At 38.5% G+C, this 21,702-nt stretch overlaps 1 protein-coding gene across 1 annotated transcript in view; it reads right to left on the bottom strand.

The window, feature by feature from the left end:
• Window positions 1-2,634: 2,634 nt before the first annotated feature.
• Window positions 2,635-21,702, bottom strand: part of usta (uronyl 2-sulfotransferase a) — a 121,588-nt gene continuing 102,520 nt past the window's right edge. Inside the window, exons 7-9 of the mRNA XM_084738114.1 lie at window positions 5,840-5,937; window positions 5,146-5,303; window positions 2,635-3,910 (exon numbers count right to left, since the gene is read on the bottom strand). Coding sequence (XP_084594240.1) covers window positions 3,618-3,910; window positions 5,146-5,303; window positions 5,840-5,937 — 549 coding nt within the window. The 3' untranslated portion in view covers window positions 2,635-3,617. The remainder of the gene's footprint in view (window positions 3,911-5,145; window positions 5,304-5,839; window positions 5,938-21,702) is intronic.

Genomic DNA, 21,702 nt, shown 5'->3' with positions numbered 1-21,702 from the left:
CAACCTCACCACTAGGTGTCATTAAATCCTGCACACTGGTGCTTTAAGTTTCAGTTTTTGCCCTCCGAGGGGAAAAAGCCAAGTGGACAATTTTTTACTTCTTTTCTGCTATTCTTCTGTTGTCATACTTCTAGAATAATTTTGTTGTTAACGTGAACTTCTAAGTTGCCAAGTTTGCAAGTAATCAATAGCAAGAAACTGCAGAATTGAGGCAACAATACCAAGACTACAGGTTTAGTAGCACTCCTGTGCCAACCCAGCTTGTATCATCAAAAACTGCATTACAGTTTGTATTCATCTGCAAACAACAGGAACAAGATGAAGTGCAAATAACGAAGAAGACACGACATGATCCTTTGTTTTTTCATTTCAAGATGATAAGCGGTGTTTGTTGTGTAATTTCACAACCGGGGAAGCAGAGGGAAGACGAGTCGAGGCCGGGCGGCGTGATGGACGTGCTGCTGCAGGGAAGAGAGAGAGATACGCATGGTGGTGCGAAGGAAGTGATGGTCTGGAGGCGGCTCTGTTAGTAGCTGCCTGTCAGGCTGATATGTGCAGCGGCATGGAAGCTGTTAGGCAGGTTGAGGATGAGACAGGCTGCAGAGGCTGCAACACACTTCTTCAAACACATTTTCCACAAAGTAAAGCAGAGACAAGAGCTGCAATAGTTAGAGGACATTTATTTTGAAGAACCGTAAAATGATGGACTGCATTAGTTGTTGTTAACCAGTTTTCAGCTGTTGATACCAACCCATTCTAGACACCCCTTATGTAAAATGCCAAGAATAGTTTCATAGCCGCCAGAAACCAAAGATACAAATGTTATCAAACATCGTTTTCCTTCCTGAGAATCTTATCTGGAATGCAAATGAATACAAAATAATAAATTAAACTGGCAAAAAAGGAAACACTGAACACAAACCAGGACAATGAAAAGGCAAAGACAATGAAGATTAGGATGGTAGAGGAAAATTCGTAAATGACAGTCACATACAGTATTAGCTTATGGTTACTGCTCTCTGGATGGGTTTTAACACGAGTGATGAAAAACATGCACTCTGAATAGCTGCTGGAGAGTTAGAGATTAGATTAGTGTTAGGTAACACTTCACACTTACATGATAATATTTTGAGCGGGAGAAAACAGACCACTGACAAGTAACATGATCCTATTTGAAATTAAAGGCAAACAGCAACACTTCATTTGAATTAATTTGCATAAGACTGACATAACACTGTCATAAACACGTTATGGCACCTGTCATGCACATGAAGGAGTTTTAATGAATGTTTATGCCTGTTGTCATAGTCTTATTTGGTCAATTATTTCATTTTTAATGCAAATTGGTGTGGTTAGTGCATGACATTAACCACACCAAAAAAAATATCTTTGTTATGACAACTTTTATTAGTATTTAAAGATGCTTTTATAACAGTGTCATGAATAATGCCATTGACGTAAGTATGGTGGTACAATTTGGACTCGTCATGCTAATGTCGAGCTGTAATGTAATGTAACAGGTTATGTTGTCTTGGCTAATGTCAAGTTGTCATAACAAATACATTATTGTCTTGATTGATGTATCACAACAAAGACATTTTTGTCTTGGTTAGTGTCAAGTTGTCATAACAGACATCTCAAACAATAACAACGTTGTATTAAAAATGACATGTGACCAAATGACACTTGAACACATGAACATGAACATTCATAAAGTCATGACAAGTTGACATTATCAAACTTAACAGAACTGTTTAGCTTTTTGTTATAACATGACACAGTGTTGTATGTGGTTGGTTTTGACACTGGCCGTCATGAAAGCATAATTAATATTCTCTTTGATCTCAAGAAATCTGATACATTTTGGACTTGTCATAAATATGTCATTTAGTGTTATTAGATGCTTTTATAACGGTGTCATGAATAATTCTCTTGACCTCAACTGAAGTGGTACCATTTGGACTTGTCATAAAGATGTCATTAAAGATAAAGATGTTAGTAAATAGTTTCTTAAAGTTTGATAATATCAAGTTGTTATGACAAAGACATTGACAGGTAGTGTTGTCTTGGCTAATGTGAAGTTGTCAAAACAACGTTATTGGTTTTAGTAATGTCACGTTGTTATGCCAAAGACATGTAATAACAAGTTGTTATAACAGACATTTTTGTCTTGGTCAATGTCAAGTTGTCCTAATAAAGTCATCTTTTGTCTGAGTTAATATCAAATTGTCAAAACAGACATTCTTGTCTTGGTTAATGTCAAGTTGTTATAACAATGACACATTTTGCCTGAGTTAATGTCAAACTGTCATGACAAGCACATTAGTGGCTTGATTAATGTCAAGTTGTCATAACAAAGACATCTCAAACAAAGTCAGCTTTGTCTTAAAAATTACATAATTAGCTGCATGCATCAGATTATAATTCATAAAGACTCCTTCATGTTTGTGACAGGTTTCATGACATGGTTATGATGGTGTCATGACAGTCTTATGACCACCCCTTCAAAGAAAGTGTTACCGGCAAATCAGTATCCAGTTTTGTGACCAAATCCCCCATTTTGCTGCAGAATTTCAGGAAAAGTCACCTCAGAAAAAGTGCAGTATATTCGTACAGTTTTGTAATGCATCGCAGTAGAGACATTGGTATTTGGCAAACTCAATCTTTTAACTTTGGATTAAAACAAATTGCGCTCCATATACAGTATGCTTTTTAGTGTTTGACTCTAAACCCAGCCTAAATTCTCAACAAATGACCTGTTCCAAATAATAAATCTATGCTAAAATACACTGCTGGTCTGGTCAAACGCAATCATTCATGCACACATCGTTGGAATTCTCTGAATTCATAATCGAGTGCTTCCTGTTTAACCCTCATTTATACCTAATAATATCTTACAAATTAAACAAAATGTTATAAACCAATACTATAATAACAACTGACTTGACTATGTCACAGCTCCTCCAGCTGTGCACAGAGGTTCCTGTCAGTTAGGTTTGGCACTTACAACAGTCCTAAACAACTAATATACAAAAAAGGGTTTTGGTACTTTTTTTTATTTGTGGATACCATTTCCCATTCCAGCTTTTAGGACATTAACCTTTTAATAAAGTATGAACTTTTCTTCTTGGCAATGTCTCTGACATCCTCTCCTACAGTAAACACCCCAGCAACCAACATTTAGAATATTTCCCAACGCATTTAGCTATCCACATCTTCTAATCTCTCCTGGAGATTACAACAATGATGGATTTGTTTTACATTAACGAACCCAAAAACAAGCTCAAATTAAAACAAAACTTGCAGATTGAGTTTAACATTATTTCCCATTGTCCTTGGTCAATTTTAAATAGAGCATTTTGTCCTTCCAATTACTCAACCCCTATAGTCCTCAGTGCTGAGCCTGTCGTGATAGGAGTCTTATTGCAGATGGAAAACAGAGCCCGTACAAACATGAGCGTCAGGATCCGCACACCCCTAAACACACCTCACTTTTCTTAGGAATGCTGAAAGACGGGGAACGCTCCCCTCGGCCCTCAGGCTGCCTCCAGCTATCTCCAGCCAATTCTAGCCAATCAGCTTGTTTTTGGCTACATCCACTGTTCATCCAACAGCCTTTATGGATGGACCAGCCAGCTGTTGGCATCCTCCAGGTCTGTGTCCAGCTCCTCGTCTTCGTCCAGAGGCTCCGGGGTTCGGAGGGCCAGCTCTCGCAGGAAGGCAGGTGAGTAGGCGGTGGGTTGGGAGACGGACTTAAGGCCAATTTTCTTCTTCATGAGATGGAACTGGTCACGGATGAAGTTGTAGAACTCATACTCGTAGCGCATGCGGTGGTACAGCACCTGCAGGGCCTCCAGAGTGGGTGTGTGTTTGCGCACGGTGCCTGTCATGTTCCCCATCTTTCTATAGTCTGCAGAAACACAAAGAGGAAGTTAACAGGAATCCAATCACAGGGTCACAATTTAAAGGGACCGTTCCATCTAGGTTGTTTTGGTGCGAGTTGCAGAGTTTTGTCATATAAAAACTTAACAGCAATGTCTCTTTCCAGAGATCAAGACAATCCAAAGATCATGTTCTCAGCAGTTTCTTCATTCGACCGCTCTACTCAGGATTATGTTCATGTTTGGCATGTCTCACAGAAAGGCCTACTTCAGCTGTGAGGGACTTTCATCTTTCCTGGTTCTGCTTTACCTCTGATGGGCAGGTACATTTACTTGTTGCTAAAGTAGCTAACCACTACTGCTAGCATTAGTCAGTAAGCCATGTACTCCTCCAATGTTTGAGGTCCCAGTCCAGGCACAGGCAGCAGCATGGCTAACTGAGCTAACTGTCAGTTAGCAGCTAAAGTTGCCAACTGCTAACAAAAAGTAAAGCTCTGTCCATCAGGAACTTCCATAATTCACCCAAAGAGGCATAGCAGTTGGAGGACATCGGAGGGAAAACCTAATCTATGGTTATAACCCTACTCTTGTCTCATTCATTCTATGCTAAGATGGTGGTCAGAAGCTCTGGATGCTGCAGTCTTGCATCACCCCTCTTATCTCAGAGCTAAGTGGCCACCTAACAGCTAAAGTAAGGAAACTGCAAATAGTCTAAAGTTGAGGCAGAGCAGCCGGAGGACATCAAATGAGAAGTTGAACTGATGGGCTGCATGTAAGATAAATAAGGATGTTTTGAACTCTGAATCATGCAAAGTGGACACTATGGTGGAAATCCCAGAATGAAAATACTGAGCAGGAAATGAGTATGATAGGTTTCCTTTAAAATCTCATCCAGGAGTAGTTGCACACTTCCCTCTGTGCAGTGATACAGCTGGTAGGTGTAGCTGAAAGTAGTTCCAACATGAAACTACTCACAACAAGGTACAGTGGATTATTTTGAGTAACCGGGTCATGATTTCCGGAAAGAGACACTGCAGTTGAGTTTTTCAAATGTATTTATTTTTCATGCTTTGAATGTCATTTAGTCCCATTATATTGGAGAGAAGACAGACATCTCTATGGCTGATATCTCCAAAATTCTGCAGCTGACAACAAAACAATCAACATGGATAAACAGCACGACAAGTGAGACAAGTTTTTGGGTGAACTGTCACCTTAAGAAAAATACCAGGGAGGGAACAACAGCTACTAATGTGATACCTACCAGGGCTCTTGTAGATGTTAAGTACTCCAGTAAAGTAATGAGGTAAGAGCCTCTCCAACAGCAGCAGAACATCCTCCAGCTCCTCCAGGATACCAACGAGGAGGTAGTTCTCCAGCACGTTCTGTTTGGCCCTCTCCAGAGCCCACACTCCTGGCTCCCTGGTGGAGAGAGACAAGACAAATGAAGACAAATAAACACAGCCACAGAATATATCAGTGTCTGAAAAATATGAACATACTTTGTCATCAGTGGTGGAGTGTAACTGAGTACATCAATATTTCCATTTTCTGCAACTTTATACGACACTATATTTCAGAGAATTATTGTAATTTATACTAGGAATTCACCTGAATCAAAATACATTATTCAGGAAAGAGTTTTCTTAACTTTTAAATTTTTTACAGTGTAGTTACAATGAGCATAACAGTAAACATCTACAGCAGTAAAATTCAGCAAACACATCAATGCAGATTACATCATATTAATCCAAAAACATCATGAGTACATTTACTTTTCATACTTTAAGTACATTTTGCTGACAATACTTTAATACTTGAAGTTAAACAAGGGTCTGAATGCAGGTCTTTTACTCATAACAAAGTATTTTCACAGTGTGTAGTACTTTTACTGCAGTAAATGATCTGAATACTTCTTCCACCACTGTTTGTCTTGTAACTTCAGAGTGATATCTGACCTGCATTGAGGATGCTGACCACAGAAGTAGGGGATGATGTAGAAAACTCTGGGGTTGGAGCACTCAGGGTAATTCTCTAGAATGCACACGTTGATGTCCTGAAAACAGACAAATAACAATCATTTTTATTTCACAGCACTCAGTTCTTAATAGTTTCTGTTCCACTGACAGTACATGTATCTTACACTTTTAGACTTTCAACTGTTTACACAATAAAATTGGAACTTTAAACGTGATGAAGAAAAACTTTCACTTCTGGTCAGTTTTCACTTTAATGATCAGAATTATAAACTCGAGGAGCCTCAGTTGTTCTTACTTGAATATATGAGTTCAATACAACATGTCTGTGCTTGGAGAAGCTCTTGGTACAGCGTACACACATGGATGCAGTTCATATCAAAATCTTTAAGGGACAGTTCACCCAAAAATGAAGATTCAGTCATTATCTACTCACCCTCATGCTGATTGAAGGTCTGGTTTAGTTTTTTAGTCCACAAAACACTGCTGGAGTTCTCAAACGTAAAAAAAAACAACCAATAAGAAACATTTAATGCCTTTAGGAGACTTGGTTTAAAATCAGATGAGCAGTTTGGAGGAATTTTATGAATATTTTAATAATGTTTAAAAACTGGTCACCATTCACTTCCATTGTTTGGGAGATTCTGCAACACTCCAGCTGTTTTGCAGACTAACAAAATAAACTCAACCATCAATCAGCAAGAGGGCGAGTAGATAATGACTGAATTTTCATTTTTGGGTGAACTATCCCTTTATAAATACAATAGAAGTGCTTAGTTTTATACAGTATGTCTCACGTCATACAGAATCACGTATCATCAGGACAGAAGAAAGGAGGACACTGCATTATATAAGCAACAATGTCAGCGTCATTTCTCAGTAAATGAAACAGGAGCTGTTTGGACTTTTTCCAAGAACCAAGAAATCTGTTGCTCCAGACGCCCAGAGGACATTCTGGAAATTCTGCAAACAAATGCAGTAACTGCAACCTGAAACTCATGCACCAAATCCCTAAACTGCAAAAACTGCCAACACAATTTCTGCTCCGCACTCAATATTCAATTCTAATTCACATTTTTTCACAAAACACTACACTCACACATATTCAGAACTAAAATCTCTTGTGTGTCTTTGGAAAGCAACACCGATCACGATGCCAGGCTTTATTTACCGACTGGCAACAGCCTGTCCTCGCAGGCACACATCGACACGTTGCTTAATTCAGCAGTTCCCAAAGTTTTTCTGGCGTGCCCTCCTTCAGAAGCCAAAAAAATAAGTTCACGCCCCGCCACCACACTGTTATTATCATCATCATTAACAATAATTGGAGAAGCAACTGAAGTAAAAAAATGGATTCAAGAAGCGCTGCGGTCAGATCCAGCTCAGCAAAGAGACGAGGATTAGGGCTTTTGTAATTCATGCTTTCTTTTATTTCCTCCACAGGTGTTTTTTCTGTGTTTATGTCGCCTTTGTTCCATTTAGAACATGTTCTGTTCTCAGTTTCAGTGCAACATGCAGCCTTTTAGAAATGCATGGATTTATTGACTGGAGAGTAGTAATTATGTGGATCACTGTCAGTTGTGATCAATATGTTCATGTACTTTATTATAACAAAAATCAAACCCAGACAATATAGTTTAACGATTGATTGAGCTCGATTTTGAAAACAGGGCTCACTTTGTCAAAACACTACACACAATTCACACACATGAGTAAGAGAATAACTCAGATCTTTTATAAAATGAAACACTTCATTCAAAACTACACAATAATCTGTAAAAACTCAATTTAGTCAACATATGGCTCACACATTGTTCAGATGATCTGATTCTTCTGTGCTCAGTCTAACATATTTCTTCTCGTCTTATTGTCTGGGTTTGAGATTTTCAGAGACACTGTGTTAAAGTAAAGTACGTGAATATATTGACCAAACGCAACACATAAAGGTCCAACTAGTTATTTCCTTTTCCAAAGGTTGTATTTTGCATTAAAAAGCAGAACATGTTCTAAGTAACAATCTGGAGCATCATCTCTTCGTCTAGCTGGGTCTAGCCAAAGCTTTTTGTCCATATATCACAGGGCATGTCAACAAATCGAATCAAAATCAAAATACATGTAAAATGTCACGGCATTGCTTCAAACATGGAATTCCTGTGTGAAAAATAGTGATGCAGGCTTATAGTGGGCTACATTTCACTGGTTTTAGTATAAAGGTTTTTTTCACCTGTGCTCTTGTCTGAATGTCTGAACTTTTTATTGTGCTTAAGCCTGAGTGGCGAGTGTCTGTACACCCTATGGTTGTTTGACTACTCAGTTACATGCTTGATATTTTGAAAGGCAGAGCTTTGAAAGGACAAATGTGACATCATGTTAGATTTCTGTGTCTAATGTAGAGAAGTGTGTTTAGTGTTTTGCAAAAAAGTGTGATGCTGCAAATGTGCTTGGGCTGAGGTTTTGCTCCTTGAGTGTCAGGCTTCACTAACTGTGTTATTTTTAATTTTAGTGTGCAAGCAATCATAAAAAAAACTGTACGAAAAGTAGAAATGTTCAACGTGTTTTAGATCAAAACTGAGTTTTTACAAATTAGTGCATAGCTCTGAATGAAGTGTTTCATTTTATAAAGGATCTGAGGTGTTCTGATACTCATGTGTGTGTTTTCAAAATCGTGCTTAAGCAATTGTACAAAAAAAAAAAAAAAAAAAAAAAAACTGTTTAAACTATTAAAAGGCCACAGTCCAGGTATATTGTCATCTGGGACAACGTGAGTTTCCACCAGGCTGCTCTGGTCAGCAGCTGGTTCATCAATCACTCATCATTTATTTATTATTCTCTGCACCATATTTCTCATTCCTAAACCCAACTGAAGTGAAGCTGATTTTGAGGCTTTGAGCCGCTGGATCCGTCATTCCAGAGGAATCTTCGCCCAACGTTTGTCATTGCTTGTATGTAATGTAGATGAGGTGCTGCAGCCAGAACAAAATAAGAGACGAGGCAGGATGCAGCCTTGTTTCTTTTTTCTTGCATTTTGCATTTTGTTTTTGTGTTTTTTATGTTTAGAGTTTTGAAAAAATAGACACCTTTACCCTCATTGAATATGCAAAGTGTTGCATTTACGTAGAACGCATGTTTTTCAAAATACTGGAGTTGTGAGGCGGCAGTAGCTGAGTTTGCAAGGACTTGGCTTGGGAACCAAAGGGTTGCTGGTTTAAGTCCCACATGGACCAAAGTGCAGAGTGTGGACTGGTAACTGGAGAGGTGCCAGTTCACCTCCTGGATACAGCTGAGGTGCTCTTGCGCGATGCACTGAACCTCAAACTGTTTGGGCCGCCTGACTAAATATATATCCTGTATATGTATGTGTGCAGCCTCATCGCTCTCTCCACATCTCTCTGATGGATGTCTATAGGTCCTGTTTGTGCATGTGTGTCTATTTTGGGCAACAGAGTAAAAAATGTGATTTCCAAGGGGATAAATAAAGTATGCCACCTTCTTCTTCTTCTTGTCATTTTGGTGCAAAAAGCAATTTTAGAAGGAGATTTAAAAAAGTGTTTTGAATTTCGTGTTTGCTTTTGCAAGAAATTTGTAGAGTTCTGCATTTTGTGTTTGTGATTTTCTGCTTAAATTGTGGAGTAATGAGCTGGAGATTCAGAAAATGTGTGTTAAGGATTGGGAAAAACTTTGCACATAGTTGTAATGTTTTGTTTGTGCCACTAGAGGAAGCCCTTCACCAGCACTGCTGTGACTCCAGACTGACTAATAGTCATCGTCTGGGAAGCCAAAGTGCTCTGCAAAACAACATCCTGCGTACAAAGATAAGCTCTGCCCCTTCACCTCGGCAGATCTCAGATGCTGAGGTGTCAACCAGGGAAAGTTTTCAACTTATCAAATGGGATTTTGTGTATTCATGCTCACCTGAATAAGACATTCATGCAATATAAAAGGAAATTACCACGATGTGGCTGCAGAATAGACCCCAGCAGCTTGTAATTATCTGGTGATCAAGCTGTGATGAACTTAAATGTCTCATGTTAGGACAGAGTTGTGAACTTTAAAACACCCCCGGACTGAATGTGGGAGCTATTAAATAATGAAAGGGAAAAAAAAAAAAAGAAAACAGGGGAAAGATTAAAAACACACATGCAGGAGTGAAGCTGGCCAGCCGCTAAGTGCTGTGGAACTTGCAGTCAAATCCATGTCAGGTGACGTAAGCCTTATGGATGGCAACAAGTCCTGAGCAACACAACACTCCACGAAGCATGACTCACACACACACACACACACACATATATATCACACACACACGTACAGTAGCAGCAGGTGTTGACAGACCCGTTATTTGAATAAAAGAGAACCAATCCATCTAAACATGGAAGGAAATAAATGATCGTGTCAGAGCTTGCTTTTCAGATTTATACTGTGATAAGTCTGATTTAAACAGAGCCATGTGTCAGAGCCAACAGCACCGAAGGCAACATGCTCCATCACAGAGATTAGGTTGGGTCAGACGGGGCCGGAGGCCTAGACCTTCACCAGAGGACGCAGATAGGCCGCCGCTGAGAGTGAGAAGTGAAACGCCTGCGGGTGAGGTGACTGAGCTGTCAAAAACACCTCGCTGACAGGGGTGTAAACATGGATAAAGGCAAGAAAGCCTGTATGAGCTCGGATTGTTTGACTTTCAGACAGTAAGACAGGTAAGAGTTATTGTGAGGCTGGGCTGCACCAACAAGGATTCATTTTTAAACCTGATTACATCATGGTTTCACTTTGAATGATGTTACACCAAACTTTTATACATATATTATAAATTTAAACCTATTTTTAGATCTCAGTTTTGTTTTTACTCCACACCCAGATTAAATTTAGGCTAATTCTGGTGCACCAAATCTTAAAAATCCAACTTAAAATTTGATCATGTATTAACTTTAGACCTACTTAAAATAGCTGCCTTTCTGAGATTCATTCTTTCAAGAAACTTAAGGGTCAGACTCAACCCAACTGAGTTTATGATCCATTTCTTCTTCCTTTTCCTCCAGCTGACAATTTTTCTCAAAAGGAGAAGAAATTAGAGCTTCTCCGCCAAACCATCATTCACTAGGCTAACTTTTTAGCTAACTAGCAAACAATGTAACGTTCAGTTAACTTTTTTAGCTAGCTAGCAAACAATTTCCTAACTTTTTATTTTTTTAACTTTTCTAGCTGCTGTAGCTGGCAAAATCATGTTAACTTAACAAACAATATAATAGTTAATCAAATCTTTTTGGCTAGCTAGCAAACAATATAACTTAAAAAAAACTTTTTAGCTACTGTAGCTAGCAAGAATGTAACATTTTGCTACTGTTTTAGCTAGCTGGCAAACAATGTAACATTTTTTCAACCTTTTTGCTTGCTAGCAAACAATACACTGTTGTTTTTTGACGTTTTAGCTGGCAAACAATGCAACATTTTCTTAATACAAATAGTTTTTAATAATTATTTAATAATTACTATTAATTTTTAATAATTATTCTAAATTTAGTTTAGCTAAGCTATGATTAGAACTAACCTTGGATTAAATTATACCAGATAATATACCAGTGTTAGTCTTTGATCAGTTGGTTCTTTGATCAGTTGTCTTTTTGGCTGCATTTTTACAATAGCATGACAAAATAAAAATGTTCACATCAACTGAACTCAACTCAGCTTAATTTATATAGCACCTTTCACCTAGCAAAATTAAAACAACAGACAGGGAACAAATAAAAGAAACAAATAAAAGCAACAAAAGTTTGCAAGAATAAAAATTTCAACAATAAAACAAAACGTTTTAAAAAACACTAAATGAAAATCAGAAGAATGAAGTAAAAGAAACACCAAGGATAAAGACAATGTAAAACAACAACAACAACGATTTAAGCTTACAAGACTAAAGTTATTACAGGTCTCTCAATTAAAAAATAAAAAGATAGGTCTTTCATGCCACTTTCGCTCTGTGAGACAGTTCAAAACAAAAGGGGATAGACTAACAACAATATCACATATCTGATATACATCTTGATTTCTTTAAAGAAATCAGGAGTGTAAAAGTCTGCACAGAAGTCTATATACTTAAACTGGGATGACATAAATTATGCACTTGGTCAGTTATTTTTTCCTCGCTGCTGAACACTGTGGTACGATTGTGTCTCTGATTCACCGAGCGGCTGCGGGGTTTGTTTGAACTTTATGACTGAGCTGCACCATGCACTGGGAACAGGACTTATTGGTGATCAGTGAAGCAAACCACTGGACAGCTCTTCAAAGGAACCACAACAAAAACCCCAGAGGAACCTTTAGAAAACTGTTCAGTATCGCACCATTGTTAGAGAGCGGGTCGTGTCCGGACTCGTTTGCCCTGCTTCTCTGTGATTCATAACTTTGAGAACAATTTGTTGTTCTTCTTGTGTTTTATTATTCAATGACAGTGAGTCCAGTGTCGTCAATTATAACTTGTTTCCCAGCAGTCTACAGTTTACCATCTGTGATGAGTGCTACATTTTCTCAATGCAAGAACAAAAAAAATTTGGCTGCATATTTTGTGTGTAACAGGATTATGTAAGTCATTTATTTCATTATAGTTACAGCAGAAAGAAAGTAATCTGATTACAAATACATTTAGTAAAAAAATTTCAAAATACATTTTAAAATAAAGAACAATATATTACCATGCATGGTGTGCATACATTACAATAGTTCATGACTCTCGAATCTTTATGGCCACTAAAAAAAAAAACTTAACTAGGTGAAAATTTCAACACTATAACCATTAACATTAACTACACAGGCCAACTGCTAAGGTTTGCTACACTGACCACTCGCTAACAGTAGCTACACTGGGAACCGCTAATGTTAGCAATGATGACCAACTGCTAACATTAGCTACTAGGGATGTTTTTTTCCCATCAGATGTTCCTCACTCTCTAAATGTAACAAATTGTTGTTACTGTTTCCTGTTGCTAGTGTAACCATAGTTACATTTTTGCAGCACAAACCAGCCGCTAATTTTAGCTACACAGATATCCAGTTAGCTAGCTAACCTGTCAGTACAACTACTACGGAAAAATACGTTAGGACTGTAGGTGGCGATGTTGGTGACTGGAATGGTGTGTTGGTACAAACAGCCCCAGAAAAAGTTGACGAGTTGTTTATTTGAAGTTTGAGTGCAGAATGTGAATAGCGACTAAACAAAGTACAATTAAATGTGCATAATTACTGCTGTTAATCTAAACATGCATTCACACATGACAAAGGAAGGAATAGCTGCACAAACAATTAATAAACCATGAACATTATATAAAGGTGAAACATTTTCAACATTGTGATACTTGGATTAGGTTACTAACTACATTTTTTAACAGGTGGTGAGGAACTATGAATCATGCAGAGATTTCAAAAGAAACTAAAGTTACAGTTGAGAAATGAACCAACTTCAACTCAAATGCATCACATGCTAAAATAAAATACAGAGAATGGACTCTACTTCACAATTAGCCTAAATGCAGCATGGCACAAAAGCTCCCAGGAAAATCATCACGAGCCAAATTAGAAACGTGAGAAAAACCAAGTGAGAGCCGGAGAAACAAAGAAACAGAGAAAAGGTGGACAGGAAGTGACACGTGTGACGCCATTCCCCGGGCACACATGGCCCGCCGCCAGGAAGTCCCTCCTCCGCTTTGCTCCGACACTTGATACAGGACCCTCGACATTAAGGGGACCTCTGGGAATCCAGCCACGACTCATTTATACACAACTACGCACAATCAAATAGGCGCACACACAGCCGGCAGACAACACGCACTCTCTTTGGAGAACCCATTAGTATTTCGTAGAGTGCTTCGGCGTGCACACCCAGCCTCATTGTTCCTATTCTCAGTGTGGATTAGGCCAACTGAGCAGCGGTCACAGAAACTGAAGCCCTAATCTCTACAACGGCCTCCTGTTTCACTGAATGGAATGTATGCATGAATTAAATCAGGAGTAATTGATTATGTAAACCTTTCCCATGAGACTCTGTTTCCGTCAGGGGGGCCTGGGAGTGACGCACCTTTCTTTACCACTAAGGGGCAGCAAAAACCTTTTAAGCTGCTTGTCAAACGTGTTAGCAAACAGTCGTTCATTAAAGGCCCAGTCTGTGAGATTTACATGTATTTTATAGGCAAAAGCATGGGGTCAAGACCCACAGGTGCATCAAAGGAGATTTTATTACATAAATAAATATGGAAGAAATTCTGCAAATGCAAGATTTATATCAGCAGTAAACTTTTTTTATAAAAGATTTCAAATGTGTATATTGTTTTACTGATGAGAGGAAAAAAAACGACAGCTTGTTATTTCTGTCTCTGATCACAGATAGTTTGTATGAAAATGATGATCAGTGGCTTCTGAGCTGCTGTGCACACATGCAGCTCACCTGGTCTTTTGGTGAGGTCCGCGCCAAAAAATGCATTTGTGTTCACACGTACGGCTGCTCTCGGTAGTTTCTAGGTAATTGCAGAGTTGCAAAGGGGTTGTTTTTCCTTCCACCTGATGAATGCAAGCCCAATATTCACTCTCATTTTAGCTCTATTTTGGTCTCCACCAAGTCCTGAGCAAAATAGCTCCTATTTGGTGCTGAGCAGGTAGGAACAGCTGTTTTTTTTATTGACAACGGCTGCCTGCTACAACAAAAAACTATAGGCAACATCATTATATAACACTGTAACTGCAATGCTGTTGTGATGTTGTTACAATGTCACAAATGATAAACACTGTGTTTGACAGCTGACCGGAGAGAAAACAGAAACCTCAAGGACATCTGCGTTGATTCTGTCCATTTAAAATAAGCTGGAGGTGGAAAAAGTGTGTGAAACTTCACAAAAATAGAGCCAGGTCAAGCGTTTTTACAAATAAGCATCACTTCGCTTAGCCTGTTCACTGACGCGCGGGACAGGACGCAGGTCAGGACATCTTCACCGGGAAAAACTGAAACAATCTGATGGTCGCTCGTTTGCATCGCTTCAAGTTGAGAAGCATTATTGGCACGCTACACGTGGTGCGTCAACTGCTCCTATATTTCACAAAAACTGTCAGGTAAGTTGCCAATCATAAAAATCTGAACAAAAATGACATGAAGATACTTTTCTTTCCTAAAAGTTTTAGAGTGACAGAGACACAGAGTGTCCCTATAAGCATAAATAAAGCAGTCTCCAGAACACGGTGCGAGGGCAGACGGAGAGATGCTGTGCTGCTGCCAGAGGAGCGTGGGAATACATGATGAAATAATAGACATCCGGCAGATACAGAGAAAAAACTGAATTCATTTAAGCTGTTTTCACATATGCACTCTGAACAATGTGTATTTGCGTTTATTTTTCATTGTCTTCCTGACGGTCCGAATAACTCGCTGGATTTGTCACTAGTCGTTGAATTCATACATTAAATATTTTGACAGTAATACGGTAATACTTGTGGCTATAAGTTGGCAGCGGACCAAACCACAATGTGAGGTATAATGAGGGGGAGCATGCAATCTTTCAAAACTTAAAAACACATTGTTTTGTGTCTTTAATTCAGTATTCTGACAGACTACTGAATCTGATTAACTATCATTGACAAGACACTGACAGACGACAGCGGGGACAATTACGTAATCCCTGGATTGTTGGTAGGAACATGTCCTGACCGTCCCTACCCGATTCTACACCCTTGTTAGTGAGTTAAAAAGAAGCAGGGGGATTTTTAATTTAGATTATTTTATTTTTGATGGTACATTTTATGGTTATGATGGCAGAAACACGACCACTTTTGTCCACAGAGGCCTCCAAAATCAGTAAAATGTGGACATTGTTTGTAGTAGCCTTAAATACCTCACGTGCCAACTTTTAAAAAATTTATCAACGAAAATCTACTCTGCATACAAAGTTTTAAAAGCAAAAAAAAACAAAAAAAAACCTTAACAATAGTTATTCAGATATGTTTTGAACGCTGGAAACAAATCTGATCTTTGAATAAATAACAAGCTATTGGAAACAGCAAAAAGATATTTTTCTGTCTTTAAAAAAAAGTATATACTTGTGTTGAAACACCTGATGTCAGTTGCACCTTAGGCAATCGACCCTTTGACAAATACACCACTTTACTGTTTCCAGTGTCGAGGCATGCTGGGGCACGACTGAAGCCAGTAAAGCCTCTCTCATTAGGTGTGCGCTCATTTATTTGAGTGTGTGTGTGTGTGTGTGTGTGTGTGTGTGTGTGTGTGTGTGTGTGTGTTACTGTAGTAAGACTGACTGACAGCAGATGGATCGCGCTCGTCGTGGGAACCTCTCCTGATCAGACCTGTATTTTATTTTTGCACTGTGAGAACTAATCTCGTTATTCTTCAGGTTTAGCAAGGACACATCGCATTTAGTGTGTTTGTTTGCATGAACACTCACTCGCAGGTGGCTGATTAATCACCCTCAACCGCTCCTTTAAAATTTATCATGTTCACACACCAAAATAATCTGACCAAATCAATCTGAGTGGGCTTTTAAAACAACAAATAAAAGCTTATAATTTAAGTCCATGCATGTGCTCAGTCCCGTGTGTGTGTGTGTGTGTGCACTCTGGGTTCAAGTGTCCAGTGCATGCCTCTGTATGTGTAGGGTATGTGTGTGTAAAAAGGGGTGTGGGGACTGACGGAAAATCCAAGCCGACCACAGGAATGTCTCAGTAACACGTGCATCAGGTTCCCTCGGCCCCGGCTAGCAAACTGACAGTGTTCTTTCATTGACACCTCTCATACGCACCCCGCTCAGGGCAGGCAGGGCTAATGCACACCAGGCAGGGGGACATATCCGAGACTAGTCTGAACCCCAAGTGTTGACATAGCGGGGCGCTCACGCTGATACGCACACACAGATATATGAGACTCTATACTTGTGAGGACATTCGTCTCCTGGCCTAAAAATCTGGACCTGAAGTGTTGAATCAAATAAATCCCTGTAAGGTGAAATTGTGGCTGAAAATCAATGCTGCAGTTTTTTTAAGTTCTTTTGGGCTGGTGATTTGTCAGGTGGAGCCCTGTGAGCCAACTCCCTGTATAGAAAAATGCGGACAGCTGCTTCCAACACGAACTCACAGAAGCTGAAGGCTCGACTCTGAATAGGGAAGCACAAATGTTGTGGAAAATTAACTGCTATTTTCTAATGTATCCAAGCTAAAATAGCAAAATTTCATCTTTTTTTTCAAAATATGACCTTTATTTTTCAGTTTACACTCTATCTCCCACAATACACTGCCCTTTTAGGGTATAAATTTAGCATTTCCCCCTATTTTTTAAAGCTCCTACAAGGAGTTTTTAATCGGTTATTAAACATTTTCAAATTAACGGAGAAATCTGTAATGTGCTGACCTCAATAAAATGATAAAAACACTGCGCACGCTGTGTCCCTCTTTGGAATTCTGATTCCAGGTCAGAATAACTGTTATAGTTTAACCGTTTCATGTAAATTAGAGTTAAAATTAATGCGGAATGTTTACTGTTTATGAGACGTAAGAAAACATTAATAATCTTTTAGAAGGCGTAAATGTTTGCAACAGTTAAATTGAGCAAGATGTTCATGGAGTTTGGCAGACAGTCGCTAAACTCAAACTCCAGAGTGTGTATTTTCAGAGCAGTGGGCTTTTGTTTTCAGGATAATGGGCTAAATTGACAGACAACCGGCAGTTATAAACAGCTGATCAACTTACAGTGTAGGACTCGTCCTTGTTTGTTATTGTCAGTTTAAAGTAGGATTTCAACCTATCCAATACATACTAATTTTTGCATGTACAATTTCTGCGTGCTGCTCCTTTAACGGCTGCTCACAGGTAAGATCCTCCTTGACATCAGATTAAATGAGCTGACCATTTTCCCAGGCAAAGTTGCAGAGAGTAGCTAAAAAGAAGGAGAAGACTTTTGTTTAGCTAATTTTATTTTTGATGTTACATTTTGTGGCTATTATGCTATCGCTTTTGTCCACAGGGACCTCCAAAATCAACAAAATATCAAAACTTTTAATAGGTCATGTAGTAACATTTTATAAACAATTAATTATGTTCCTCCTGGAAACCAGGGCAGCAACTAACGATTGCTTTCACTATCGATTAATCTGTCAGTTATTCATATGATTAATCGACTAGTTGTTTGGTCCATTAATGTTGAAAAATGTTGACCAGTGTTTCCAAAAGCCCAAGACGATGTCCTGAAAATGTCTTTTTTTGTCCACAACCCTGATATATGAGTTTACTATCAGAAAGGAGTAAAGAAATCAGAAAATATTCACATTTAGGAAGCTAAAATCAGATAATTTGAACATTGTTAACACATCTTTTTCCTGTTTTTATGCTACCATTTTCCCTGTACTTCCCTTATACACTGGCAATATTCTGTCAGCAATGGAAGCTGAGGAAACAGAAAAATGTTGCAAAAATATGCGTACACTACAACCAATAATACACATTTAAGAGTAAAAAGAAGAGTGATAAGTACTTCACACCACAACACTTGTCTTTAAATCTTAATTCTTAATCTCACTTCTGGCTAAAACATGAAATCCTTTTTTAAACACATTAATATTTATAGTTATCACACCTCAGCCTGTCTGCCTGGCTGTATATGTAGATCCCTAAATAATTTGTCAGCCTGTAATTGGATTTTCAGTGAGGTTCAGCACATTTCACAGTGTGTATAGCAGTCGAATGCAACTGCAGTCTACAGCATTATACAGATGTCAGTGTGGCATATGCTTGCAGCCACTGTTTATAGATATGATTTAGCACATCGCTGCAAGCTGTTTTTGCTGAATAGGTACAGTAAGGCAGGTTGTTATTGCTAACAAGCCCAGTCTGTAAAAAGAAATAAGACCAACGGCTGCAATGTAAAGAAGTAAGAAAAAGAAAAAAAAAAAAAAGGAAGCACAGCAAAGCAAAACGGGAACTAAAAATAGATTTCTCTAAGGTGTGAAGCTTCTACACCAATACAACGACATGATGCGACAAAATCTCTACACACTTCCAGGAAATGAGACCTAGATTTGGGGAAGTTCAGGTATCTCAGCGAGCACCGGCGATGTTTCAACACTGATTTTCAGCTGAAAAGTGGTTGATATTCAGTCTGAACTTCTAAGACCTCTTTTCACCCCGTTTTCAACTGTTTAAAATGCTGTTACAACATTAACGTGTCAGAAAACCGGGGGTGGAAGTAACTAATTACAAATACTTTTTGGGGGTATTTGTACTTTTATGACAAGATTTTCAAGTCTATACTCTTACTTATACTTAAGTATACATTCCAATGTACTCAGTTACTTTTAAAATTATAGTTGAGTAGAATTTGAATTAATATCCAAAACTTTTTATCTGCTTTAGTCTTTAGTAGTCAGTCAGGTGATCTGATCACAAACGGTCCAATGAAAACCAGGACACACGAATGAGAAACAAAACAAAACGCTGCTGCAGCACATGTTTAGAGTAAGGATGTTCATGGTTAATCATTAATCGATTAATTGGCATTAAGAATTTAAGCAATGTTAATGTGTTGAGCGATAGTTAATCAATAGATGTGGCAGCAATTTGCACCAAGCCATTTGTTGAATAAGGAAAATTAACACTGAAATATTGAAAATAAGGGGAAAAAACATGCTTGTGTCTAATTAATTATTAATAGTTAATGAATTGTTAATGTTTTCAATTACTGGTTAAGGAAAACAGAATTAAGTATAGTTCTAACACCAGTACTGATCATTTGTTCAGTTGTAAGTTCAAAGAGAGATGATATTAATGAATGTGAAAGCATATCTCAAATTGGGTCTACAAAAAGACATAATTTTGACAAATTTAATGTTTCATTTTAAAATGTCATAGATACAAACTAAATGGTCTGTGTGCCCGCCCCCCAAAAGTTCATCAGGTCATCAGAAATGTAAAATGAGGAAATTGTGGTTACTGCTGCAGCGTAACACACGTTCACAACTACATTGACTATTCAAAGGGAATATCCACTGGGGATTAGTATAAATAGCGATAAACACACATCCAGGAACTGAAAGCTGAGGTGTTTGACTGGTTAAAATACACAGAGTTTAACCCTGGCAATCAAGGTTTGAGACCTGTGTGCCAAAACAGAAGTTCTCTGGCTTTCAACTGAGGAATTTTGATCTAGTTTCCTAGTTGGCCTTTAAAGTGACGACAGGCTTTTATCTGCACATCACAGAGGATGAAACATGTCGCTGTTGCAAATCCCAGTGTAAGATGGTCTAAATATTGAACGTTCAATAAACATCTTCAAGTAGTCAGAAAACAAACTTTCAATTTTGAGCCAGTTCTGAACATGTTGTCATGGGTGACCACAGTCATCTTTTAAACATCTTTTCGATGGGAAAAATGCTTGAAAAATAGCCAATCATGTGACCCTTCACCATAAAACTCTAAACAAGCCATATTCAATTCCATACCATGATGTAATGATTTAATCTCTGTGACCTTCTGAAGTTTAACATTTGATGCCATAACTCTTTGTGGATTTGCCTGACCATGTACTGCGGATGAAATTTAGCGATCTAGCTAACTCTGGAACTGTCAATGACCGTCCATTGTCCCATTTTAAAGGAGCAACTTGTTGCAATTGTACATCTAAAAATGAGTGGTGCAGCTGAAATGGCTAGCTGGAGTAATAGAAGGTATATGAAACAGGTTGAATTCCTATTTAAAGTACAAGCTACGGTTGAAGCGAGTCGCTACCACCTGCCCCCTCCTCCCCAGACACAAGGAAGCTCAGGCAGGCTGCAGGAATACAAGACGCTTGCGACATAATAAACTGACAATAACATGCAACAATGAGTCCTGCACTGAAAGTTGATCAGCTGTTTATAACTGTTAGTTGTCTGTTAATTAATAAATCCAAGTCTGTTGTCCTGAAAACAAAAGCCCACTGCTCTGAAAATACACACACTGGAGTTTGAGTTCAGTCACTGCCTTCCAAATTTCATTAACACTTTGCTCAATTTAACCGTTATAAACATCTACTCCTTCCAAAAGATTATTGATGATTTCTTATGACTCATAAACAGACACGTGACTCATTTAGTAAACATTCAGCATTAATTTTAACTCTAATTAACATGAAATGGACAAACAATAACACACGTTACAGGCCAGAACAGCACTGTAATGCTGTTGTCAGAAGGGAGTATTTCAACTTAGCATGTTTCCTTAATCTCTGATGACACATCATGGTGATTTGTATTACTTATTACAGTAAATGCATTACAGATTATTCTTTAAATAAACAAATAAAATAAAAATAGATACATATAAGTGATGAGGAAGACTTAAACATGTGGAAATACCATATATTAATGACCTAAACTAGTCCCAAACAAAGAAGTGAGCACCAACAAAATGCCATCACTCTGGAAAATTTTAGTCAGTTTTAAACACCGTTAAGTACTCTCGGTCCTCATATGTATAGTAAAAACACACACATGCACACACACAGGTAAGCCAGTCTACAGCACACACAGCCTCCCCCTCCCCTTCAACTGTAGCGAGGGGCCCCCGTGGTCTGCATACTTTAATAACTCAACTCACATGGTCCAAAACTCCAGGGAAAGCAGTGCAATACTTAATTACACCCAGTCAGACTCAAGCCAGAATGACATTCACTCCTCCTGTTAGCCTCTCAGTATGGCCTTCTGAGCTCTCAGGGTCTCAGACAGTATGGAGGAGTGTGGGAGGAACGACCGGCAGATATTGATTTGACACAAAATCCCGACCAAGTATTGATGTAATCATTTTTTTAAACCTGTGTTTCAAGCCAAAATGTGTTCTGT

This window comes from Lutjanus erythropterus, chromosome 15 (genome assembly GCF_056507025.1).
Source record: "Lutjanus erythropterus isolate fLutEry1 chromosome 15, fLutEry1.hap2, whole genome shotgun sequence".
In the NCBI taxonomy this organism is placed as follows: Eukaryota; Metazoa; Chordata; class Actinopteri; order Lutjaniformes; family Lutjanidae; genus Lutjanus; species Lutjanus erythropterus.
Note: the sequence above shows the minus strand (reverse complement) of the source record. Positions and strands in the feature narration are given on the sequence as shown.